The 26,635-nt window shown below is 52.5% G+C and overlaps 1 protein-coding gene across 11 annotated transcripts in view; it reads left to right on the top strand.

The window, feature by feature from the left end:
* Positions 1-26,635, top strand: part of CNOT1 (CCR4-NOT transcription complex subunit 1) — a 1,684,613-nt gene that overhangs the window by 1,523,637 nt on the left and 134,341 nt on the right. For all 11 annotated transcript variants that reach the window (XM_086945302.1, XM_086945307.1, XM_086945301.1 and 8 more), the window contains one exon: positions 21,405-21,554. In XM_086945302.1, the coding sequence (XP_086801428.1) occupies positions 21,405-21,554 (150 nt within the window). The remainder of the gene's footprint in view (positions 1-21,404; positions 21,555-26,635) is intronic.

Below are 26,635 nucleotides of genomic sequence, written 5' to 3' on the forward strand. Positions count from 1 at the left end.
GGATGGTAGCCACCTCGACAAGGTGAGTGGGTGACGCTGTAGCTCGAAGATCTCGCGGACCAGGAGGCGTTGTCGGCGACCAGGATGGAGGGTCGAGCTGTCCCACGAAGTTGGAAGCTGTCGGCGTCGCTGGACCCAGGATTGGGCAACAAAGCCTTGGCAAATTCAAGCCCACGCGGTGGACCTAAAATGGCGTCTGGAGTGGACCAGGAGGGTCCGGGGTGCCTCTCTTGAACAAGGAAGCAAGGGCCAGCCTGGAGCAACCAGACCAGCAGAAGAGATGTCGTCGGGCGTCGTTCAGAGGGCCACAAGCCAGCCGGCTAGTAGCCAAACAACGCGGTGCACAGCAAACAGCAGAAGGGCCCCACGCAGATCGTGGAGATGCAGGGGGGCTGACCTTGGGTGCTGGAGCTGCGCAGGGTCGGGGCTTCTCGGACCCCAAAGCACTCACCAGTGGAGGACACGGTGGGCTTGCAGTAAAGATGTCGTGCAGTCTTGGCGATCGTCGGTCCCTTGAGGTCTCGTCGCACTCACGGTTCTCAGCTTGGCTGTAGAGGTGAGTAGAGGTCAGAGGTGCCAGGGAAGCCGGGTCTCGTCGAGCTGGGTCGTCGGATTCGTGATGAAGGACTTGCAGCAGACCGCAGTGTTCTTTAGGATGGTGCCCGCTTGATGCAGGGTGACTACTCCTTAGCCACAAGGGAGAATCTTGAAGAAGAAATCGTGAAGTCCTTTCGAAGAAAGTGGTATCTTGATTCCAAAGATGATCTAATTTTAACAGGGGGCCCGCTCCTATCTTTATACTAAAAAAGGGGGCTGACCCGGTGACTAGGTCCTGCCTATGGGTGGGACTAGGTGGGGGGTGGTTACACCCCTCTGCCATGCCGGACTTCCCCAGGCCAGGGGCTGGTGTGCCCCTGGAACTGGTTCAGACCGGCCTATGCGTAGTGAGCACCGGGGTGCCACTCAGCAGTCACCTTCCTGTAAAGCCCTGCGGAAACCCTTTGTCCAGGCTCCCCTCGCTGGAAGGACTCCCAGCTGCAGGGGGTCAGACTCGTGTCTGTGGTGGCAGCATCCATTTTGTGGAGCTGAGGCTTCAGTTAACTTTAACCGGGGTTCACAGTTACATACATGTCGTGTCCCTCTAGAAGGGTGGAATGCTAACCCCGTCGCCAGAATTGGCGAGGGGTTAGTATTCCAATTCGTATGACACCTTACTCGACATGTTTTGATAAAGCAATACCAAAGATAGCATTTAACCGCGAGGATTATAATGCACTTAAGAGTATATGGTATGCGATATCATGGAACAGCTATTAGGACTTGATTCCGCAAGCTGCAGACAGGCTCAGCTCATGCCAGAGCACCATCTCACACGATTCCAAGCACTCTGCCTTCAGGATTGTCAAGGCCTGCCATAGGAGTGACTGATAGGAATCTGTGTGTCCATTTTAGGGTTAGGTATAGGTATACTACACCTACAGCAAAGGGTGATTACACGACTTTGCCCCAGCTGTCATGCAGCCAGTTGTGTCAAATTTAGGAGGCCAGCCAGGGGTGGCATAATACATGCTGCAGCCCCTGGCAGCCCTGGGTACACCTATGCCCTGAGTTACAGGGTCTGATAAGGTGGCCCAGTACCAATTGGTAGATGCACCTAGGGTACATGAGGTAATTTAGAAAGAGAACAGCCAGGCTGTGGGTCTGATTGGCAGGCCCACAGCCAGAGAAAGTCGTAAACCAGTGAAACAAAAGCAAAAAATCTGGGTGATCATAGGATTGCAGACCCTACTCTCCTACAGCGGCTCCAACGTCTGGACCCAAAACGTGTGCTTTCGTTCTATATAGATCGCACACGCCAGTTCCGGGTGGATGACCAACTTTGTTGGTTACGTGGGCGCTAAGAAGGGATGGGCGGTGCACAAGTCGTCTTGTGTATCAAGGCTTGTGAAATTAAATGGAAAATTGCACTTATATAGCGCGTAACTACCCGGAGGCCTCGCAGCGCTTTAGTTACTCCTTGGCGAAGAAGGAGCCTCCTGTTGGGCTTAGGTCCCATTCCACTCGGGCCACGGCGGCTACCACTGCCCTGGGCCAGTGAGTTCCCCTGCAGGACATCTGTAAGGCAGCTACGTGGGCCTGGCTGCACACGTTTGCAAGACACTACTGCCTGGACAGCCAAGTCCGGAGGGATGGCTTCTTTGGCCGTTCCGTCCTCCAGGACTTTCTGGTGTGAATAATGGTTCGCAGACCCCCCACCGGGGTTGGTATTGCTGGGGCATCTATTCTATGGTAAGGAATCTTATCACTAACGTCTCTTTCAGATGCACAAGTTACTACTTGTGTAACGATATATCTGTAAGAGACCTTAGTTAGTGATAGATTCCTTACCGACCCACCCATCCTCCCCGTTCTGCAAACCGATATCTAGGGTTAAGGTCATCCCCTTTTAGGGCCCTAGTTTTATGGCACCAGTGTTGGATTTTGGCATAGCTCTGCGTTTCTGGCGCTGAAAAGCTGTGTCTAAGAACTGACGTCGGCACGCGGAGGCGGCGTCTAAGTACTCCGACGTCATCAAGGCGCCGACGACGGACGCGGAGCTGCAGACTATGCCTACCGACGCGCAAGGATACTGCTACGCAAAAGTTTCCGGATCCAGTCTGACGCCTGGGGATGTTCTACGGTAAGGAATCTATCGCTAACTAATGTCGCTTACAGATATATCGTTACACAAGTAGTAACTTGTGCTTCATAGATGCTTCAGGGAAAAGAATAGCTGCCCAAGCTAGCAATGTGTGGCTCAGGGGTTAGAGGCGGCAGACCCGGAAGCGGAGATCGGCCCTGGACCAGGGTTCAATTCCCCGCCTCGGCGGGTCTTGGGCTCAAAAATTCCACGGACTCGATAATTCTCGCTCCGGTGCCTTCTCAACTCACGGGTTCACACTCTGCGACTCTGGGCAATAGCTTGCTTAATCTCCACAACGGCCCCTCGCGGCGGGATGCCTGGCTTTAACCTTGTGAATACCCTGCCGGGGTTATCTCGCAGGGGAATACCAGGACGGGTTCCCTAAGCAAGCGCCGGGAAACCCTTTGTGGGTAGCTGTGCGCTATATAAGCTCAAATACATTTACATTTACAATGCATGGCGCATTGCTAACACACAGGCCCTCCTCGCAAGATACGACCGGGCTCACTATGATCAGCTAGAGAAGCTCTTACAACATCTACCTGACCAATATAAAGCACAAGCAGATAACCTCATATAAGAGGGTAGGCTTATATCAAATGCCTCCATTAAATGTGCACTAGATGTTGCAGACAATGCAATAAACACCAGTGTCCTCCTTAGACGTCACGTGTGGCTACGCATTTCAGGATTTAAGCAAGAGGTACAGACTACAATCTTAAATCAACCATTCAACCAACAACAATTGTTTGGTCCAGACGTAGACACAGCTCTTGAAAAAATGAAAAAAGACACTGACACAGCCAACTCTATGGGAGCTCTGCAATCCACCCAAGCGAGAGGCTCCTTTCGTCACTCTTTCTACAGATGAGGCTCCAAACAAGCTGGAGCAGACAATTCAGCTTCTTTTAAAACAAATACACAAGCATCCTCGAATAAAGGATACTTTAGAGGGAGCTACAGAGGTAATAACAATAAGGAAAGAGGTCAAGATAACAACAATCGATCCTCTTCCACCACTAAACAGTTACTTCCTTCAGCTCCCCCAACAGCATACCACTCCTGTAGGGGGGAGAATAACACCGTTTTTACCTGTCTAGAATTCCATCACAACAGACAAGTGGGTAAGACCAATTATCTAGTATGCTTACTGCCTAGAGTTACAGCTACCCCTCCAAGTATACCACCCAGACAGCGTCCAATGTTAACAGAACATATAACGCTGCTCCAACAAGAGGTTCTCTCATTGCTGCAAAAAGATGCAATAGAGCTAGTTCCATTGCAACATCAAGGAACAGGGGTCTACTCACTCTACTTCCTAATACCCAAAAAGGATGGGACACTAAGACCAAACCTAGATTTAAGGCCTCTCAATCTGTATATACACTTAGATCATTTTCACATGGTCACTTTACAACAAGTGCTCCCGTTATTGCAACAAGGCGATTTCCTCACTACATTAGACTTCAAAGACGCCTACTTTCACATTCCCATACATCCTTCTCACAGGAAGCATCTCAGGTTTGTGCTAGAAGGACAACACTATCAATTCAAAGTCCTTCCATTCGGGGTCACGACTGCACCAAGAGTGTTCACAAAGGGCCTAGCAGTAGTAGCAGCACGTCTCAGAAGACAACATATCCATGTCTTCCCATACTTAGACGATTGGCTCATAAAAGCCAAGTCATTCCACCAGTGTGTTGAACATACATCTCACACAATTCAGACACTGCACAACTTGGGGTTTACGATAAACCACAACAAGTCCCATCTACAGCCCTCATGTACATCAATACCTAGGGGCTACCATAAACACCAATACAGCTCTAGCTTATCCCAGTCAAGCCAAAATACAGAGCATTCAAGCCTTAGTCGCAAGGTTTCAAAACCCACCAACTCTCCCAGCCAAAGTGTTCATGCAATTAATAGGCATGATGGCATCTTGCATTTTTATTGTATCATATGCAAGACTGCAAATGCGCCCATTGCAGGAATGTCTAGCTCATCGGTGGAATCGAGCACAAGGACAACTAACAGACCTGGTGTTGGTGGACAGCCGCACACCTTGCTCTCTGCAGTGGTGGAACACCAAAAACTTGTCCAGAGGGCGGCCGTTCCTCAAGCCTGTTCCACAGATAGTACTGACAAGACACATCCCTCACATGATGGGGAGCACATCTGCTCCACCACATAACTCGGGGAAGGTGGACCGCTCAACAAAAGGTGCTCCACATCAATAACCTAGAGTTGCTGGCGATTTTCCTGGCACTAAAGTCCTTCCAAGTGCACATACGGAACAAAGCTGTCTTAATCCGGACGGACAACATGACAGCCATGTACTACATACAGAAACAAGGAGGCACACATCCCCTGCAACTGTCCCAGCTCGCACAAAACATTTGGAGATGGGCCATTCCACAAAAGATATATCTGCTTGCAGAACACCTTCCAGGAGTTCACAATCAGATAGCCGATCTGTTAAGTCGACGAACACAACAGATTCACGAATGGGAACTACATCTGCAAGTTCTTCAACCATTCTTTCACAAGTGGGGTCATCCAGACATAGACCTGTTTGCCAAGCACAAAAACGCAAAATGCCCAACCTTCGCTGCCAGGTTTCCACACCCGTTGTCCAAGGGCAATGCAATATGGATGAACTGGTAAGGCAGATTTGCGTAGGCTTTTCCGCCAACCCCGCTAATACCACTAGTGGTACGCAAGCTCAGACAACAGTCTCTCAAACTGATCCTGGTAGCTCCCACATGGGCACGCCAACCGTGGTTCACCACACTGCGAGAACTCTCTCTAGTTCCACACCAAAATCTGACACCATCCATGCTAACGCAGAACCATGGAGACATCAGGCATCCAGATCCAGGTCAACTCAATCTGGTGATCTAGCTCCTGAAGTCTTAGAGTTTGGTTACCTTAACCTGCCACCAGACTGTATGAATATCATTAAAGAAGCCAGAATACCTACTAGAGCTTGCTATGCTGCTAAATGGAAAAGATTTGCCATTTACTGCAATAATAATCAAATTGATCCTTTAGATGCTTCCATCCAAAATATTATCTGTTACCTTCATTTACAAAGATGTAATCTGGCTTATTCATCTATACCATTGCCGCATATCTACAAAACAGACAACATATGTTGTTGTTTAGAGTACTAGCAATAAAAGCTTTTATGGAAGGATTAAAAAGAATTATTCCTCCTAGGTTACCACCCTCTCCAGTGTGGAACTGTGAGAAAGTGCCATCTTTCTTGCCTTGGTATTCCCCCACTTTTTTCTGAACTGCTGATGTGCTTTGACCGAGGGCTCTGGGTTCCTGCCAACCAGGTACCAGGGCCTGTGTTCTTTCCCTAACACTGTGCTGAAACTAAAAACCCAATTGGCATCTCTGGCCACCTGTCAGCACCTAGTAAATGGTTCCCTAGGTACCCAGGGAATGATGACCACAGAAGACCCCTGAGGGCTGCAGCACTTATGCAGCACTTATTGTGCCACCCTCTGGGGCCCTGTACCCTGGGACCCACCTGCTGCCTTTGCAGGCGGAGTCCCTAAGTACAGAACTAAACCAAGAGTCGACATGGCACACATCCCTGTGTGCCATGCCCACAGAACCCACTTGTAGGAAGGTACATCCTGACTATGGTTGCCCCCAACTTTTTGCCCTGTGTTTTAGCTGGTTTTTGACATAGTCGACCTGGGATCCTGCCAATCAGGACCCCAGGCCTACTGCTCTCTCTTTAAAATGGATTCCATGTACCCTAGGTGCATTTCCAATTGGTACTGGGCCACCTTATCAGACCCTGTAACTCAGGGCATAGGTGTACCCAGGGCTGCCAGGGGCTGCAGCATGTATTATGCCACCCCTGGCTGGCCTCCTAAATTTGACACAACTGGCTGCATGACAGCTGGGGCAAAGTCGTGTAATCACCCTTTGCTGTAGGTGTAGTATACCTATACCTAACCCTAAAATGGACACACAGATTCCTATCAGTCACTCCTATGGCAGGCCTTGACAATCCTGAAGGCAGAGTGCTTGGAATCGTGTGAGATGGTGCTCTGGCATGAGCTGAGCCTGTCTGCAGCTTGCGGAACCAAGTCCTAATAGCTGTTCCATGATATCGCATACCATATACTCTTAAGTGCATTATAATCCTCGCGGTTAAATGCTAACTTTGGTATTGCTTTATCAAAACATGTCGAGTAAGGTGTCATACGAATTGGAATACTAACCCCTCGCCAATTCTGGCGACGGGGTTAGCATTCCACCCTTCTAGAGGGACACGACATGTATGTAACTGTGAACCCCGGTTAAAGTTAACTGAAGCCTCAGCTCCACAAAATGGATGCTGCCACCACAGACACGAGTCTGACCTCCTGCTGCTGGGAGTCCTTCCAGCGAGGGAGGCCTGGACAAAGGGTTTCCTGTCCGGGGCGGTGCTAGCACCGTCCCAGACATGGTTTTGTGTATCCTGGGTAGGCAGGGCTTTTCAGGAAGGTGACTGCTGAGTGGCACCCCGGTGCTCACTACGCATAGGCCGGTCTGAACCAGTTCCAGGGGCACACCAGCCCCTGGCCTGGGGAAGTCCGGCATGGCAGAGGGGTGTAACCACCCCCCTCCTGGTCCCACCCATAGGCAGGACCTAGTCACCGGGTCAGCCCCCTTTTTTAGTATAAAGATGGGAGCGGGCCCCCTGTTCAAATTAGATCATCTTTGGAATCAAGACACGACTTTCTGCGAAAGGACTTCAAGATTTCCTTCTTCAAGATTCTCCCTTGTGGCTAAGGAGTAGTCACCCTGCATCCGCAGGCACCATCCTAAGAACACTGCGGTCTGCTGCAAGTCCTTCTTCACGAATCCGACGACCCAGCTCGACGAGACCCGGCTTCCCTGGCACCTCTGACCTCTACTCACCTCTACAGCAAAGCTGAGAACCGTGAGTGCGACGAGACCTCGAGGGACCGACGATCGCCAAGACTGCACGACTTCTTTGTAACAAGCCCACCGAGTCTTCCACTGGTGAGTGCTTTGGGGTCCGAGAAGCCCCAACCCTGAGCAGCTCCAGCACCGAAGATCAGCCCTCCAGCATCTCCACGATCTGCGTGGGGCCCTTCTGCTTTTGCGTGCTCACCGCGCTGTGTGGCTACTAGCCGGCTGGCTTGTGGCCTTCTTCACGACGCCCGACGACATCACTGCTGCTGGTCTGGTTGCTCCAGACTGGCCCTTGCTTCCTTCTTCAAGAGAGGCACCCCGGACCCTCCTGGTCCACTCCAGACGCCATTTTAGGTCCACCGCGTGGGCTTGAATTTGCCATGGCTTTGTTGCCCAATCCTGGGTCCAGCGACGCCGACAGCTTCTATCTTCGTGGGACAGCTCGCTCCTCCATCCTGGTCGCCGACAACGCCTCCTGGTCCGTGAGATCTCCGAGCACAGCGTCACCCACTCGCCTAGTCGAGGTGGCTACCATCCGGTACCCTCCTGGTGCCCACTGACTACTGGCTAGTAGTCACGAACTTGGTCCCCTCTGCTTTCAGGTGTCATCTTCCATCGATCCAGGCTTGGATCCACCGAACTTTCTTCACTGGTCGCCTGCCAGCAACTTCTTTCTTCCAGGCTCCTGGTCCGTCAACGAGGATTCCCGACGTCTTTTGAGTCCTATGCAGCTGCAGCCCCTGGGCTAGGTAACTTCGGCATTTCGGTGCCCCAGCATAGCCTCACTATCCAAGGGTCAGAATCTACTTTCGTTTTCTCCCTACCAGGTCGGGTTCGCCCGAGAACACTAACTTTGCAATCACTAGCTACCATAGACTTTGTCCCGCATCTCGCGTGAGAGTGCACACACTGCACCCGAGTCCCCTAGGCCTCCTATAAGTAATCTGAAGGTTCTATAGTTAAGTCCTAGCGATTCCTAAGCCTATTAGTACTGTACTTACCTGCTAGTAATTTCGCATTCCACTTTTCAAGTATATGGTTTTCCGTGTCCCTCGGGCATTTGTATATACTGTGCTAACTTAAGTATTTTTGTAAGAGTTTTGGTTTGTGCTTAGTACCCTGTCCTCATAAAGAGTACAGGGCTGTTGTGATTCTTAATAAATAACTGTTTATTTTCATAACACTTGTGTGGTGTCCTTTCACTTGGTGTTCAAGGGGTATATGTGGTATAACAGCTGGCTTAACACGCCCTCTCGAGTCTTTAGCCTTAGACTGCTCGTATCCACGCTACTAGGATAGCTGGTCTATAAGGTTGACTTACAACCAATCATCAATAAGGGTTACTGGACTGATACATAGTGTTCACTAGAATAGTGAGCACTGCATATCAGGCCACCTTCTCACACCACTGCCCTAGCATACTTCAGTCACCCCTCTAGCTGGGTTGCCCTATGGCAGAGGTGTGGGCACAGGTGCAGGAGCCCTGTGCCCCTACAGTACCCAGGGCCATTCCTGGACACTAAGTGCAGTGATGCCATTGAGAGTATATGGTGCTGGGAGGTTGTCATTACGAACTCCACAGCACCATAATGGCTACACTGAAGACAGATAAATCTGAAAGAGGCACGTTAGTGATAGATTCCTTACCTTAGAATATCCCCAGGCGTCAGACTGGATCCGGAAACTTTTGCGTAGCAGTACCCTTGCGCGTCGGTAGGCGTCTGCGGCTCCGCGTCCGTCGTGGGCGCCGTGATGACGTCGTCGGAGTACTTAGACGCCGCCTCCGCGTGCTGACGTCAGTTCTTCTTTTTCCGCGCCAGCCAGCGCAGATCTGGAAAGAGCAGTTACCCAAAGTCACTTTTTGACTAACTTTTTGATCTCTTTTGATCATTGTTCGAAGTCTAACGACTCCGATCGGTGCCGCAGGGATGCCCGGTTTTAAACACTGTGAGGAGTGCAACCGCACGATTTCGGTCATGGACCCCCACCACCTGTGTTTGACCTGTTTAGGCGTCGACCACGACGACCAGCCCTGCTCCGACTGCCGGGCCCTATCTTCGAAAGCCAGGCGGGAGCAGTCCCGCAGGCGACTCGAACTCCGGCAGTCGGCCCCACGCCGCGTGAGGTCCCAGTCCCACGGGAGGTCGAGGGAAAGGTCGCGGGGACGGAGCCACCACAGCTCCGGGAGTCGGCACCACTCCTCCGGGTCGAAGTAGTCAGGTAAGAAGCACAAGAAGTCGAAGAGACTTCATCGCGGCGCCGCCCCGATACCTCCTTTGCTTCGGTTCCGACGTCGGAGCGGCGCCGCTGGGCGCTGCATCCGACGCCGTTTGGAGATTTCCACTTCTACGAACCGAACCCATTCAATTACAACCCTGAGTCTCAGGAGATGGGTGAAGAGGAGGATTGGGAGGGGGTCTGAGGACCCTCTGACCAAGGAGTGTCAGTCTCAAGAGGACTGGGCAGGAGACCTTGGGGAGGCCAGTGGCCTGGACACCTCTCCAGACACTGGGTTTGTCTCCCCTCCTACCGTGGCTTCGGAGGAGGGGGCTACCTATGGTGTGGTGTTGACGAGGGCTGCCAAGGCCTGGGTCCTTGAGCTCCCCGTCGCGGCCGTGAGGACTAACCTCCTCACAGAGGTCCTTAAACCGCAGTCATGCTCAGCTGAGCCTCTGCTGCCCTTTAATGAGGCCTTGACCGATGTTCTTTTGGGCACTTGGTCCAGGCCCGCTACGGGTTCGCCCGTAGATAGGAACGTGGCCAGACGCCACTGCCCAGCTCCGGGCGACCCATGTTTCCTGTCCTCCCACTCCATCCCGAGAGTCTGGTCATCCAGGCCTCTAATACCCAGACCGCATTCCCAAAGGCTCCGCCGGACAGGGAATCCAAGAGGTATGAGAATTATGGTAAAAAGTTATTCTTCTCCCTTAGTTTGGGACTGCGGTCTTCCAACACCGCATGCCTCTTGGGCCGCTACACCCACTCTCTGTGGGAGACGGTGGCGCAGGTGCTGCCAGAGTGCCCGTTGGAGGTACGGGCCAAACTCGGCCAAGCCCTTGTGGAGGGCTGAGATGCAGCCAAGTATTCGATCAGGTGTGGGCTGGATAGCACAGACTCGCTAGGCAGAGCGATGGCTACGACGGTGGCGGTGAGACGCCATGCCTAACTGAGATCCGCCAATTTTTCGGCAGATGTCCAGAACACTCTGATGGACATGCCGTTCGATGGCCGTCGCCTCTTTGGCGACAAGGCAGACCACGCGCTTGAGCGCTTGAAGGACTCCAGGGCTACGGCCAAGTCCTTGGGCCTCTCGGCCCCGCGCCAGCAAACGGGTGCCTTTCGCTCCTTTCGTGGCCAAGGAAGGGGTGTCCCGACACGTGCCGCCAGCCACTCGCCGCAGACTTCCATCCAGCGCGGCGGCGGCCGTGGAAACCGCCGTGGAGGCGGTCGGGGAAACAGGCGAGGTCAGTCCACACCTTCCCCCGCAGCATCCGCCTCTAAACCCTCCTAGTCCGTGCTTTTCGGCCCATGTGACGCCAGCGGGAGGCAGGGTTCACCTTCACCACTCTCACTGGCGCATTGTCACTTCGGACAGGTGGGTGCTGCAGATCGTCCGAAGGGGCTACTCCCTCCCGTTCGAGACAACTCCTCAAGCCATGCCACCGCAACACCACCGCGTATCGGGGGATCACTTGCGGCTCCTGCAGGAGGAAGTTTCGGCCCTCTTGGCCATGGGGCCATCGAGCGCGTTCCTGGGCCAGAAGTAGGACATGGTTGCTACTCCCACTACTTTTTGGTACCCAAGAAGGGCAAAGGGGGCCTACGCCCTATCTTGGATCTGAGGAACGTCAACGGCTTCCTCCGGAAGGAGAAGTTCAAAATGCTGACTCTGGCTCAGGTCTTAGCTGCCCTAGACCCAGGAGACTGGATGGTAGCATTGGACTTGCAGGACGCGTATTTCCACATCCCGGTCCTGCCGGCCCATCGGCGTTACCTGCAGTTCACTGTAGGCCACGAGCACTTTCAGTTTACCGTGCTCCCCTTCGGCCTTACCAGCGCCCCACGGGTGTTCACGAAGGTGATGGCGGTGGTCGCAGCTCATCTGCGCAGGTTGGGGGGTCTCAGTCTTCCCCTACCTCGACGACTGGTTGTTGAAGGCGGGCTCGCCCCAGACAGTCGTCAGCCACCTCCAGACTACGGCGGATCTCCTGCACCAGCTGGGGTTCTCCATCAATGTGCCGAAGTCACACCTGTGTCCCTCTCAGAAGCTCCTTTTCATCGGAGCGGTTCTCGACTCGGCGCAGTTTCGGGTTTACCCGCCCGAACAGCGGGTTCGGGATATACAGGCCCTGATTCCAATCTTCCGGCCTTTATCCCGGGTTTCGGTCAGGTTAACACTGCTGCTTCTGGGGCTGATGGCCTCCTGCATCCTTCTGGTGCATCACGCACGGAGGCGGATGCGGGCTCTGCAGTGGGACCTGAAGTTTCAGTGGGCCCAGCATCAGGGCAACCTGTCCCACCACGTCCTGATCTCGGAGGGCACTGCGAGACAGCTGCAGTGGTGGCTCACGGACCGCGATTGGGTCAGCGGCAGATCCCTCTCCCTTCCCCAACCGGAGCACGTAGTTGTGACGGTCGCGTCCCTCCAGGGCTGGGGAGGCCACATGGGAGAGGCGGAGATCAGAGGCCTCTGGTCTCCGGCAGAGTCCCGGCTCCATATCAACCTTTTGGAGCTGCGGGTGATTCGTCTGGCACTGAAGGCATTCCTCCCGTCTGTCCGAGGGAGTGTAGTGCAGGTGTTCACGGACAACACCACCGCCATGTGGTACTGCAACAAACAAGGCGGGGTGGGGTCGTGGACCCTTTGCCAGGAGGCTCTGCGCCTCTGGCAATGGCTGGAACATCAGGGCGTGACTCTGATGGTTTAACACCTGGCAGGTTCTCTGAACGCCAGGGCGGACGAACTCAGCCGCCGGTGCATGATGGATCACGAATGGCGTCTGAACTCGGACGTGGCGCAAGGTCTTTCTGCAGTGGGGAGAGCCTTGGTTAGATCTATTCGCCACCAAAGAGAATGCGCAATGTCATCAGTTCTGCGCGTTGGAATTTCCAAGGCGGCACTCGCTCGGAGACGCTTTTCGTCGCGAGTGGAGTTGCGGTCTGTTGTACGCATTTCCGCCTATACCACTTCTGCCCAGAGTGCTGAAGAAGATCAAGCGCGACGGGGCACAAGTCATCCTTGTGGCTCCGGACTGGGCACGAAGGTACTGGTATCCCGAGCTACTCAGTATGTCAGTCGATCCCCCGGTTCGTCTGCCTCTTCAGGAGGACTTTCTGTCGCAGCAGCAGGGGATGGTCCTCCACCCGAACCTGTCCAGTCTCTACCTCCATGCTTGGAGATTGAGCGGCGACCGTTGAGGCCATTTGACTTGCCTTCTGAAGTCTGTAACATCATTCTGGCAGCCAGGCGTCCCTCAACAAAGTCGGTATACGCCTGCAGGTGGAACAGATTTGTGGCATGGTGCACAGCAAAGGCTGTGGATCCCCTTAATGCCCCTCTTTCTGAGGTTCTCTTTCTTCTTTCTCTTGCCCAGCAGGGCTCTGCTCTGGGCACTATCAAGGGCTATCTTTCAGCCTTTCTCAGGCTGCCTGATCAACCTTCTTTGTTCAAGTCCCCTATAGTTAATCATTTTCTGAAGGGCATCACACACACACGTTCCCTCCTGTTCCCTTCGTGATGCCTCAGTGGGACTTGAACCTGGTACTTACATTCCTGATGTGCGCTCCCTTTGTGCCACTTCACAATTGTCCTCTTCGCCTTCTCTCCTTGAAGACTGCCTTCCTGGTTGCCATCACCTCTACCAGGAGAGTGAATGAGCTCCAGGCTCTATCTTGTAAGTCTCCTTTCCTTTTAGTCCATCGGGAAAAAGTTGTGTTACGGACAAGGCCCTCCTTCCTACCCAAGGTAGTCACGGCCTTCCACATTGGGCAATCCATCACCTTGCCCACCTTCTTTCCGCCTCCGCATCCCTAGAGAGAGAGAGAGGAAGAGAGGCTCCACCGTCTGGACCCAAAACGTGCGCTCTCATTTTATTTGAATCGCACACAACAGTTCCGGGTGGATGGCCAACTCATTGTTGGGTACGCGAGCGCTAAGAAAGGGAAAGCGGTGCACAAGCGGACCATCTCTCGGTGGATCATCTTGTGTATCCAGGCGTGTTACTCCTTGGCTAAGAAGGAACCCCCTGTGGGGCTGAGGGCTCATTCCACTCGAGCCACAGCAACTACAACTGCCTTGGGCCGAGGTGTGCCCTTGCAGGACATTTGCCAGGCAGCTACGTGGGCCTCGTTGCACACGTTCGCACGACATTATTGACTGGACAGTCAAGTCCGGAGTGATGGCTACTTTGGCCGTTCCGTCCTCCAGGACTTTCTGGTGTGATTATTGGTTCGCAGACCCACCACCACGGGGTTGGTATTGCTGGGGTATCTATTCTAAGGTAAGGAATCTATCACTAACGTGTCTCTTTCAGATGCACAAGTTTCTACTTGTGTAACGATATATCTGTAAGAGACATTAGTTAGTGAGAGATTCCTTACCGACCCACCCATCCTCCCCGTTCTACGAACCGATATCTAGGGTTAAGGTCATCCCCTTTCAGGGCCCTAGTTTCATGGCACCAGTGTTGGTTTTTGGCATAGCTCTGCGCTTCTGGCGCGGAAAAGCTGTGGCTAAGAACTGACGTCAGCACGCAGAGGCGGCATCTAAGTACTCCGACGACGTCATCGCGGCGCCAACGACGGACGCGGAGCCGCAGACGACACCTACCGACGCGCAAGGGTACTGCTACGCAAAAGTTTCCAGATCCAGTCGATGCCTGGGGATATTCTAAGGTAAGGAATCTATCACTAACTAATGTCTCTTACAGATATATCGTTGCACAAGAGGTAACTTGTGCGTTTGGTACCAAACTTCTCAGCACTTTAAACCCGCACTGATTCCAGTGTGGGAATTAATGTACAATGCACCAGAGGGCATCTTAGAGATACCCTATGAAAACCCAACCTACAATCCACGTCTGGGCTGAGTGGCTGCAGAGGCTGCCACACAACAGACATGTTGCTGGACCCCTGGGTGGAGAGCCCCCTCTCTCCTGGGCCTGCAACAATGCACATCCTGAGCAAGGTGCTAGGTCTCCTCCCCAGGATGGGTAGGGGGAAGCTTCAAAGGCATGCCATGCCGCCTCTGTGAGCTTCTCCAGACCCTTTGCTGTACCCACCAACTGGCCCGCACCAGTTCTAACCCCAACTCTGGCGGGAAAAACGACATCAGGAAGGGGGGGGGGGGGTCCCTGCCTTTGCCAATTACACCCCTCAATTAGGGGAGCCGAGGTGAAGCACTACCCCGGGCTCCGGCCATCTAGTATTTGGGGAGCCCTGCCCAATCCCAGTTAGGCTCCTGCTCCCCTCCCACAGGAGAGGAGCGGGCCAAGGGGTGTACTCACCCCAGGACAGGGACCCATTGGTCCCTGTCCTTGCCCTACTTGTAACGCCCCTAAATTCAGAATTTAGGAGCTCCCTGAACCTTCCTTCCTGAGATCCCGATACGAAAAGAAGATAGATCAAGAAGAAGACCCGCTGTGCAGCTGCTAACAGGACGACAGCAACTGAGTTGGCCCCAGCCCTACCGGCCTGTCGATCCTGGAACCTACTCCTTCCTAATCCCGGTGACTCCAGCGGACAGCAACCTTGGGACACCCAGAGGACCTGCCTGCCTTGACCCTCTTAAGGACTGGGACTCCCATCAGCAGAGGCTCCTGCAACAACCCACCTGGTGCCAACCAGGAATCTCCGGACCAGTCACTCTGCGCCCGCCGTGCCCAAAGACCCTCCTCGACGAACCAGCCGACGCCTGCAGACTCAGAACCAGGGGCCACCCCATCCGCGACCAGCCGAGGGTAAGTTTTTCCGACACCCCTGCACCCGGCGCCCTACAGCCCCCTGTGCCTACCTTTGGGGTACCTACCTGTGCTTCAAGATCCCAACTTACCTCTCGAAGTGCTGGTCACTCCTGGAGAGTCTCTGTCCCTGAGCCTGCACCCTTTGTTCCTTTTCGACCTTTCCCATTGAATAACGTTGAGCGCCCGAGGGCTCAAGAGGATCCTACACCCAGCCGCCCGAGTGCTGCTGGCTGTGCTACCTTTGTCCTATCCTACTTCCCCCCCCCCCCCCTTTCCCTGAGCAAGTGACCAGGGGCCCAGCTCCCACAGCCGCGTGGCCTGCTAGCCAGCAGCCTTCAACCGGAGGCCCCCTTTCCCCCATTGGATATCATTGGGCCTACCTACCTCTGCACCCGGCTGGCCCTGCGCTGCTGGGGCGGAACCGACTGTACTTACCTGACCCTGGTGGACCTCGGAGTCTATACCCGGAACCTTAACTTCACCAGCCAAGTACTCACCTGGAAACCGGTGAGTCACTTACCAGCCATTGGATAACATTGACCCATTTTGATTCAAAGTTTTTTTCAAGTGTGAAGTTTTGAAAACTGGAAATATTCACATAAAATCAGCCGAAGTCCGAATTCCGAAATACTCACCTGCAAGTAGGCGAGAAGCCAGTACTGTACCTTGCAGCGCAGTACTGAACCGCAAAAGTATTCCTTATCGGGTTTACTAGTAATCTGTATTTTCTCCATAGGAACCCATTGTCTGCTTTTCTATGAAATTTCTTCGGTCTACTTTTGAAAACTTGAAATATTCTTCAACATCTTGGCTGCTATGGCTTTTCCCCTCCGGTGCTGAAAGATCCAGATCTGCACTGTTCATGACTAGCTCAGCTCGTCATAAGCACACAACCAGTGTGCTGCATGACTGTAGGAGAGCAGGGTCTGCAATCCTATGATCTCCCAGATTTTTGCTTTTTGCTTCACTCGTTTACGACTTCCCTGGCTGTGGGCCTGCTAATCAGACCCACCGCCTAGCTGTTCTCTCACTAAATTGACACGTGTACCTTAGGTGCATTTACCAATTGGTACTTGGCCACCTTATCAGACCCTGTAACTCAGGGCATAGGTGTACCCGGGGCCTACCAGGGGCTGCAGCATGTATTATGCCACCCCTGGCTGGCCATCTAAATCTGACACAACTGGCTGCACGACTGCTGGGGCAAGGTGGTGTAATCACCCTTTGCTTTAGATATAGTATACCTATATCTAACCCTAAAATGGACACATAGATTCCTATCAGTCACTCCTATGGCAGGCCTTAACAATCCTGAAGGCAGAGTGCTTGGAATCATGTGAGATGGTGCTCTAGCATGAGCTGAGCCCGTTTGCAGCTTGCGGAACCAAGTCCTAATAGCTGTTCCATGATAACGCATACTATATACTCTTAAGTGCATTATAATCCTTGCGGTTATATGCCAACTCTGGTATCGCTTTATCAAAACATGTCGAGTAAGGTGTCATAGGAATTGCAATACTAACCCCTCGCCAATTCTGCCGACTGGGTTAGCATTCCACCCTTCTAGAGGGACACGACATGGATGTAACTGTGAACCCCGGTTAAAGTTAACTCGAGCCTCAGCATCACAAAATGGATGCTGCCACCACAGACACAAGTCTGACCTCCTGCTGCTGGGTGTCCTTCCAGCGAGGAGAGCTTGGACAAAGGGTTTCCTGTCAGGGGCGGGGCTAGCACCATCCCAGACAGGTTTTTGTGTATCCTGGGTAGGCAGGGCTGAATAGGAAGGTGACTGCAAGTGGCACCCCGGTGCTCACTATGCATAGGCCGGCTAGAACCAGTTCCAGGGGCACACCAGCCCCTGAGCTGGGGAAAGTCCGGCATGAGAGAGGGGTGTAACCACCCCCCTTCCTCGTCCCACCCATGGGCAGGACCTAGTCCCATACCAGTCCCTTTCTTTAGTATAAAGGTGGGAGCAGGGACCCTTCCAAATTAGATCATCTTTGAATCCTGAAACTACTTTCTACGAAAGGAACTCAAGACTTCTTCTTAAGATTTCTCCCTTGTGACTAAGGAGTAGTCACCCTGCATCTGCGGGCACCAACTAAGTAACCTGCGGTTTGCTGCACGTCCTTCCTCCGGAACAAGACCGACCAGCACGACGAGACCCGGCTTCCCTGGCACCTCTGACCTCTACCTACATCATCAGCCCAGCTGAGATTCGTGGGTGTGACGAGACCTCGAGGGACCGGCCATCTTCAGAACTGCACTACGCTTATCCAGCACGACCGCCGAGGGATTCTCGAGTGAGTGCTTTGGGGTTTGAGAAGCCCTAACCCTGAGCAGCTCCAGCACCGAAGTCCAGCCCCCCAGCATCCACGAGATCTGCGTGGGGCCCTTCTGCTCTTTGCTGCTCACCGCGTTGTCCGGCCACTTGCCCGCTGGCTTGTAGCCCTCTTGACGACAAACGACGACATCTCCATCGCTGGTCTGGTTGCTCCAGACTGGCCCTTGCTCCCCTCCCAACAGAGGAGCACCCCGGACCCTCCTGGTCCACTCCAGACGCCATTTTGAGTCCACCGCGTGGGCTTCCATTTGCCAAGAGTTGTTGCCCCAATCCTGGGTCCAGCATCGCCGACAGCAGATACCTTCGTGGGACAGCTCGCACCTCCATCCTGGTCGCCGACGACTCCTCCTGGTCCGAGAGACTGCAGAGCCCAGCGTCGCCCACTCACCTGGTCGAGGTGACTTCATCCGGTGCCATCCTGGTGCCCATCTAATCACTGGCTAGTGATTCAGAACTTGGTCCCCTCTGCTTACAGGTACCCTCTTCAGCTGTTCCAGTTCTTGGATCGGCCCGGAACATCTTCACTGGTCGCCTGCCAGCAACTTCCACTTCAGGCTCCTGGTTCGTCAACGAAGAAACCCGACGACACTTGAACCCTATGCAGCCGCAGCCCCTGGGCTAGGTAAACCGAGTACCACGGTGCTCCAGCGTAGACCAACTCTCTAAGTGTCGAGATTCACTTTCGTTTTTGACCTACCTAGTCGGGTTCGCCCGAGAACACTAACTTTGTAATTTCTAGCAATCATAGACTTTGTCCCGCATTACGCGTGAGAGTTTCCACTCTGCACACGACGTCCCTCGGCCTCCTGCTTCTAATCTAAGGGTTCAGCATCGTAGGCCTAGCGTTTCTAAAGTCTTTGAGAGTAGTACTTACCTCCTAGTAATTTCGCATTCCACTTTTGTAGTATATGGTTTTCCGTGCCCCTCGGGCATTTGTGTAAATTGTGCGACTTTCAGTATTTCTTTAAGAGCTTTGTATTGTGCTTAGCACCCTGTCCTCATAAAGAGTCCAGGGCTGTTGTGTTCTAAATAAATATCCTTTTATTTTCATAACTTGTGTGGTGTCCTTTCACTTGGTGTTCAAAGGGTATATGTGATGGTATAACAGCTGGCTTAACACGCCCTCTAGAGTTTAGCCTAAAGACTGCTCTTGTCCATGCTACTAGGATAGCTGGTCTATAAGGTTGACTTACAACCAATCATCAATAAGGGTCGTTTGGACTGATACATAGTGATCACTAGAATAGTGAGCACTGCATATCAGGCCAACTTCTCACAAGTTCTCACAAGCAGCGAAGGGGTTAAAAATCGTAAGAAATACTGAAACGCAATTACCAACCTGTTTTAAGTTCAGACCCCAGTGCTGGCCCCAGAAGGCCAGTACTGGATTACAAAAGTAACGCAATCATACTTTACCTGCAACCTGAATTTTCTCTCATTGAATAACATTGCCAGATTGTCATTGAAAAGTTTAATAAGTGTGAACTTTTAAAACCACTTTATATTCATGAAAATTCACCACAGTAACTAAAACGTTTTTGCTAATCTGGTTTCAACTTAGACCCCAGGACTGAATCTAGGATCTAGTCCTGGAACTACTAAAGTAATCTGTACTGTAATCAACTGTACTTTTAAGGTAACAATCCATTGAGCTCAATGCTAAAGTGTGCCTAGACTTAAGTTGCCTTCAGCAACTCCTGTACCTATTGTGTTCACCAATGTTATTGCTTCCTTGCAAAGTAATTGCATGAGAATTCTCATATCTAGCAAAGTATATTTTTATGCCTGTTGGTTCTAAAAATAAAACAACCATATATTTGGATATAAAAACCTTTGGCCTGGAGTTCAGTCTTTGAGTGTGTGAAATCCTTTGCTGTACAACAAATGCTTTGCACTGCCCTTTGGTACTGCCTAACTGCTCAACCAAGCTACCACTTTTGAGAGTAAGGTCAGTCCTGACTTTAACCTCTGTTATACCTTTGGGGTTTGTGGACTCTATACACACTGTACTTCATTATTGTCCAGTATATATAGAGACACTTTCTCACAGGAACCTAAACATTGTTCTTACCAGGCTCATGGGACCCCCTTTTGAACCTTTACACAAATGTGAACTACAATTTCTCACATGGAAAACCACTTTCCTCGTGGCTATTACCTCTCTTAAAAGAGTTAGTGAGATTCAAGCTTTCACTATACAAGAACCTTTCTTACAGTTGCACCATAACAAGGTGGTTCTAAGCACTAATCCTAAATTCCTTCCCAAAGTAATTACTACTTTTAATCTAAACCAATCTGTTCAGTTACCAGCGTTTTTTCAAAACCCAGAGTCCGTAGCAGAGAGAGTTTTAGACACACTAGATGTCAAAAGAGCTCTTCTCTATTACATCGATAGGACCAAGTCCTTTCGCAAAACAAACTAACTATTTGTAGCTTTCTCTCCACCACGTAAAGGCAATCCCATTTCTAAATCGGGAATTGCAAGGTGGATTGTTCAATGTATACAAACATGCTATCACAAAGCTAAACGCCCATTAACAGTTCCTCCTAGAGTGCACTCCACACACAAACTAGGAGCCTCCATGGCTTTCTTAGGAAACATTCCCCTAGAAGACATCTGCAAGGCAGCAACATTGTCTACAACACGCACCTTCACTAAACACTATTGTGTTGATATGCAAGCCAAGCAGCAAGCTGCAGTAGGCCAAGGTGTCCTTAAAACGATCTTTCAAACTACTGCAGACAGACACCAGTGATCACCGCTAGGGGAGACACTGCTGCATAATCGATGCAAAGTGTAGAATCTGCAGCTCATATGCCTCGAACGGAAAATGCTACTTACCAGTATGCATCTGTTCTTGGCATGTAGAGCTGCAGAGATTCATACGACCACTTGCCTCCCCAGAACCTGTATCTGTTCCAGTATTATTTTAATTAGATAGACATGGAAATCTCTTCTATTTCTTACTAACTCCATAATTTCCCATTATGGCGAAAAACAATCTGATTGTCGATGACCATGCGCACTATCGTCCAAGGGAGGAGTCACCTATCTCGTGACTACAAAATACTTTCTCCTACACAAGGTGCAACTATCCAAGCCCAACACTAGAAGGCGACCTATGCAGTAGTATGAATCTCTGCGGCTCTTAATGCCAAGAACAGATGCATACTGGTAAGTAGCATTTTCCTTTCTGAATAAGTCTAAAGAGTTAGAAAACTATAAAGTGGACAATCAGGAGAAAAGGCCGATCAGCGAAGGAATTTCTGAATATAAGTGACTTGTTCTCAACGACATTACTGGAGTTGCTCTTGATTCTTGTGTCGACATGCCTTGAGCAACACTGCTAGAGGTTTGCTAGTGCAGGGGTTGTTAGTAGAGAATTTTCTCATAACTTCTCTAAACTATTAATTTACTAAAGTTAGTAAAATTGTCTAAATCCTTTGCTTGTTTGACCTTTCTTAGGTGGATATGCTGAGTGAGATCAACATCGCTCCGAGAATCCTCACAAACTTTACTGGAGTGATGCAGCCTCAGTTCAAAAAGGATTTGGATTCGTACCTGAAGACCCGCTCACCAGTCACCTTCCTATCAGAGCTACGCAGCAACTTACAGGTGAGCACCACATCTACTTTGGATTCGGTTATGCTACCGCAGAGGTGTTGCTAATGTTATTTACCAGTGTTCCCTGTGTGGTACTGTAAGTAAATGCCTCTTTGCCTGGTCACCCACAAGTTTTGGGACTGATGTTGCTGTTTTTTTGACTCTTGAGTGCACTGAGGCCTGCCAACCAGACCTCAGTTCTGTCGCTCGGATCTGAATTTACCTTAAAGAAATTAAGACGAGAGGCATTTGGCAAAACAGGAACAAGTTTGTTTAGTTAAACACAGCGGCCGGGAGAGTTTCGACTAAATGCGTCTGAGGAAAGTCTGTTTACAAAGTTTTGGCTGGTTTTCTGCAATTCTTGCAAGCACCATAAACCGATTGCTGCTTTCTTAAACTGCATTACAGTCCTAAATTAACAAGGTTTGGCATCTTGACAGGGACACAGATGAGACTCAACCTTGGGGAGAGCTAGTGTGGTGTGTAGGAAGCTGGCTCTGAATATACTATACCAAAGTGAGGTATAGTGTGCACAGAGTCCAGTGGAACCCCAAAGGTAGACAGAGGTAAAAGTAGATAACACCTTACTCTCTTTGTGGTAGTGTGGGCGAGCAGTAAGGCTTTATCAGAGGGTAGTGTTAAGCATTTATTGTACACACTCATGCAGCAAATGTCAAACAAAGACTGAACTCAGACAAATTTGTATCAAAAATATTAAGTTACTTTATTTATAGAACCAAGCTAAGCCTTCTCCAGGTAAGAGAAATAAATGCTTTGCAAAATCTTATGCAATGTTTTACAGTTGAAGGCAGTTTCAAATGCAGTTGACTGAATTACAGGTAAGTCGATGTTTCGTAATTACATATCTGAAAGAGACACGTTAGTGATAGATTCCTTACCTTAGAATATCCCCAGGCGTCAGACTGGATCCGGAAATTTTTGCGTAGCAGTACCCTTGCGCGTCGGTAGGCGTCGTCTGCGGCTCGGCGTCCGTCGTCGGCGTCGTGGGCGCCGTGATGACGTCGTCGGAGTACTTAGACGCCGCCTCCGCGTGCTGACGTCAGTTCTTCTTTTTTCCGCGCCAGCCAGCGCAGATCTGGAAAAAGCAGTTCCCTGGTCATTTTTTGACTAACTTTTTGGATCTTTTTGATCTCTTTCGAAGTCTTCACGACTCCGACGGTGCCGTTAGGGATGCCCGGCTTCAAGCACTGCGGAGGTTGCGAGCGACTCATGTCGGTTACGGATCCGCACCGACTGTGCCTGACGTGTTTGGGCGTCGACCATGACGACGAGGCCTGCTCCGACTGTCGGGCCCTCTCGAGGAAGGCCAGGCGGGAGCGGTCCCGCAGGCGACTCGAGATCCGCCAGTCGGCCCCGCGCCAAGTGAGGTCGAGGGACAGGTCGCGGGGGTGGAGCCGTCACAGCTCCGGGAGTCGGCGCCACTCCTCCGGGTCCAAGTCGTCGGGTAAGAAGCATAAGAAGTCGAAGAGACATCATCGCTCTTCCGACTCCCCCCGACGCTCGCGCGATGCGGCCGGGGGTTCGGGTGACACCGCCCACGCGGCTCCTCGGGAGTCGCGGGCGCCGCGTTCGGCTCCATACCCCCCGGTCCCTGGGCTGAACGCGACGCCGGGGGAGATAGAGCGCTTCCTCATGGCCATGAGGTCCCTTTCTTCCCCGACAGGTTCCGCGGCGCCTTCGGGCCCAGTGAATCCGTCTGGGGGCCCTAGTGGGTCGGGTACAACCCCGACGCCGTCGGGTGCTTCGGCCTCGACGCCGCCGCAGGGCTCTGCGATCCCGACGCCGCCGCTGCCCTCGGGCTCGGCGCCGCAGGGTTCGGCGGTCCCGGCGTCGTCGGTGCCTTCGGGTCCGACGCCGCAGGGTGCCGTTCGGCCCTCGTCGGGCGATGGAGCGTCCCCGGTGGACCTTACGACCCCCCCGGGGTCGGTCCGTGTGGTGTCCCCGCCGGCGTCTGTCCCGGCCGACGCCGTCCCCAATACCTCCTCTCTATGGGTCCCGGCGTCGGGTCGGCGCCGATCCCGACGCCGTTCGGGGATTTCTATCCCTATGACCCATCCTCATTCGCTAACGACCCTGAGTCTCAGGAGATGAGGGAAGAGGAGGACTGGGAGGGGTCTGAGGACCCTCTGACAAGGGAATGTCAGTCTAGCATGGACTGGACAGGAGACCTTGGGGAGGCCAGTGGCCTGGACACCTCTCCAGACACTGGATTCGTCTCTCCTCCTTCCGTGGCTTCGGAGGAGGGCGCTACATATAGTGTGGTGTTGATGAGGGCTGCTAAGGCCTTGGGCCTTGAGCTCCCCGTCGCGGCCGTGAGGACTAATCTCCTCACTGAGGTCCTTAAGCCGCAGTCATGCTCCATGGAGCCAATGCTGCCGTTTAATGAGGCCTTGTCGGACGTTCTGTTGGGCACTTGGTCCAGGCCCGCTACAGGTTCGCCTGTAGATAGGAACGTGGCCAGACGCCACCGCCCGGCTCCGGGCGACCCATGTTTCCTGTCCACCCACCCCACCCCCGAGAGTCTGGTTATCCAGGCCTCTAACTCCCAGACCGCCTTCCCGTCAGCACCCCCTGATCGGGAATCCAAGAGGTACGAGGCCTTTGGCAAAAAGGTCTTCTCGTCCCTTAGCTGTGGACTGCGGTCTTCCAACACCGCATGCCTCTTGGGCCGTTACACCCATTCTATATGGGAAACGGTGGCGGAATTGCTGCCAGAGTGCCCGTTGGAGGAACGGCCAAACTCGGCCAAGCCCTTGTGGAGGGCCGGGACGCAGCGAAATATTCGATCAGGTGCGGACTGGACACCACTGACTCGCTGGGCAGAGCGATGGCTACGACGGTGGCGATTCGACGCCACGCCTGGCTTAGGTCCGCCAACTTCTCGGCTGATGTCCAGAATACACTCATGGACATGCTGTTCGATGGCAGTCGCCTATTTGGCCGCCATGTGGTACTGCAACAAACAGGGCGGTGTGGGGTCGTGGACCCTCTGCCAGGAGGCTCTGCGCCTCTGGCAGTGGCTGGAACATCAGGGCGTGACTCTGGTGGTTCAACACCTGGCAGGTTCTCTGAACGCCAGGGCGGACGAACTCAGCCGTCGGTGCTCGATGGATCACGAATGGCGTCTGAACTCGGACGTGGCGCAAGGCCTCTTTCTGCGTTGGGGAGAGCCTTGGTTAGATCTATTCGCCACCGAAGAGAACGCGCAATGTCATCAGTTCTGCGCGTTGGAATTTCCAAGGCGGCACTCGCTCGGAGACGCTTTTCGTCGCGAGTGGAGCTGCGGTCTGTTGTACGCCTTTCCGCCTATACCTCTTCTGCCCAGAGTGCTGAAGAAGATCAAGCGCGACCGGGCACAAGTCATCCTTGTGGCTCCGGACTGGGCACGAAGGTTCTGGTATCCCGAGCTACTCAGTATGTCAGTAGATCCCCCGGTTCGTCTGCCTCTTCAGGAGGACCTTCTGTCGCAGCAGCAGGGGACGGTCCTCCACCCGAACCTGTCCAGTCTCCACCTCCATGCATGGAGATTGAGCGGCGGCAGTTGAGGCCATTTGACTTGCCTCCTGAAGTTTGCAACATCATTCTGGCAGCCAGGCGTCCCTCCACAAAAACGGTATACGCCTGCAGGTGGAACAGATTTGTGGCATGGTGCACAGCAAATGCTGTGGATCCTCTCAATGCCCCTCTCTCTGAGATTCTTCTCTTCCTTCTTTCTCTTGCCCAGCAGGGCTCTGCTCTGGGCACTATCAAGGGCTATCTTTCGGCTCTTTCGGCCTTTCTGAGGCTGCCTGACCAACCTTCTTTGTTCAAGTCCCCTATAGTTAACAGATTTCTGAAAGGCATCACTCATATCTTTCCTCCTGTTCCTTTCGTGATGCCTCAGTGGGACTTGAATCTGGTTCTAACGTTTCTGATGTGCGCTCCCTTTGAGCCACTTCATAACTGTCCGCTTCGCCTTCTTTCTTTGAAGACTGCATTCCTGGTAGCCATCACCTCTGCCAGGAGAGTGAGTGAGCTCCAGGCTCTTTCTTGTAAGCCTCCTTTCCTTTCAGTCCATCCGGACAAGGTTGTTTTGAGGACTAGGCTCTCCTTCTTGCCTAAGGTGGTCACGGCCTTCCACATTGGGCAGTCCATCACATTGCCCACCTTCTTTCCGCCTCCGCACCCCTCGAGAGAGGAGGAGAGGCTCCACCGTCTGGACCCAAAACGTGCGCTCTCATTCTATCTGGATCGCACACGCCAGTTCCGGGTGGATGATCAACTCTTTGTTGGGTACGCGGGCGCTAAGAAAGGGAAAGCGGTGCACAAGAGGACCATTTCTAGATGGATTATCATGTGCATCCAGGCGTGTTACTCCTTGGCTAAGAAGGAACCACCTGTTGGGCTGCGGGCTCATTCCACTCGAGCCACAGCCACTACAACTGCCTTGGGCCGAGGTGTGCCCCTGCAGGACATTTGCCAGGCTGCTACGTGGGCTTCGTTGCACACGTTTGCAAGGCACTACTGCCTGGACAGTCAGGTCCGGAGAGATGGCTACTTCGGCCGTTCCGTTCTCCAGGACTTTCTGGTGTGAATATTGGTTCGCAGACCCACCACCACGGGGATGGTATTGCTGGGGTATCTATTCTAAGGTAAGGAATCTATCACTAACGTGTCTCTTTCAGATGCACAAGTTACTACTTGTGTAACGATATATCTGTAAGAGACATTAGTTAGTGATAGATTCCTTACCGACCCACCCATCCTCCCCGTTCTGCGAACCGATATCTATTGTAGTGTTTCATACAAACCAACTCCACACTTAAAACAATTTTCATGGAAAAACAGTCAATGTATTCCTATCGAGAAAAATGAAGTTAAAGGTTTGCAGGTAAGTACTTGTTTGTGGGAGGTGGTATTCTGGGGTTAGAACCAGGTTTCCCCCAGGGTAGAGGATGTATTCTCAAAGCAACCTCAGTGGCACCAGCGCGGCCGGGTCCAGAGTGCTGAGGCCCAATGTTATCCAACATGGGATAGGGGTCCTCCGGTTGGTGGCTGCTCAAGAGCAGTCCACAAAGTTATGGGAGCAAAGT

Source organism: Lissotriton vulgaris, chromosome 12 (assembly GCF_964263255.1).
Source record: "Lissotriton vulgaris chromosome 12, aLisVul1.2, whole genome shotgun sequence".
Lineage (NCBI taxonomy): Eukaryota > Metazoa > Chordata > Amphibia > Caudata > Salamandridae > Lissotriton > Lissotriton vulgaris.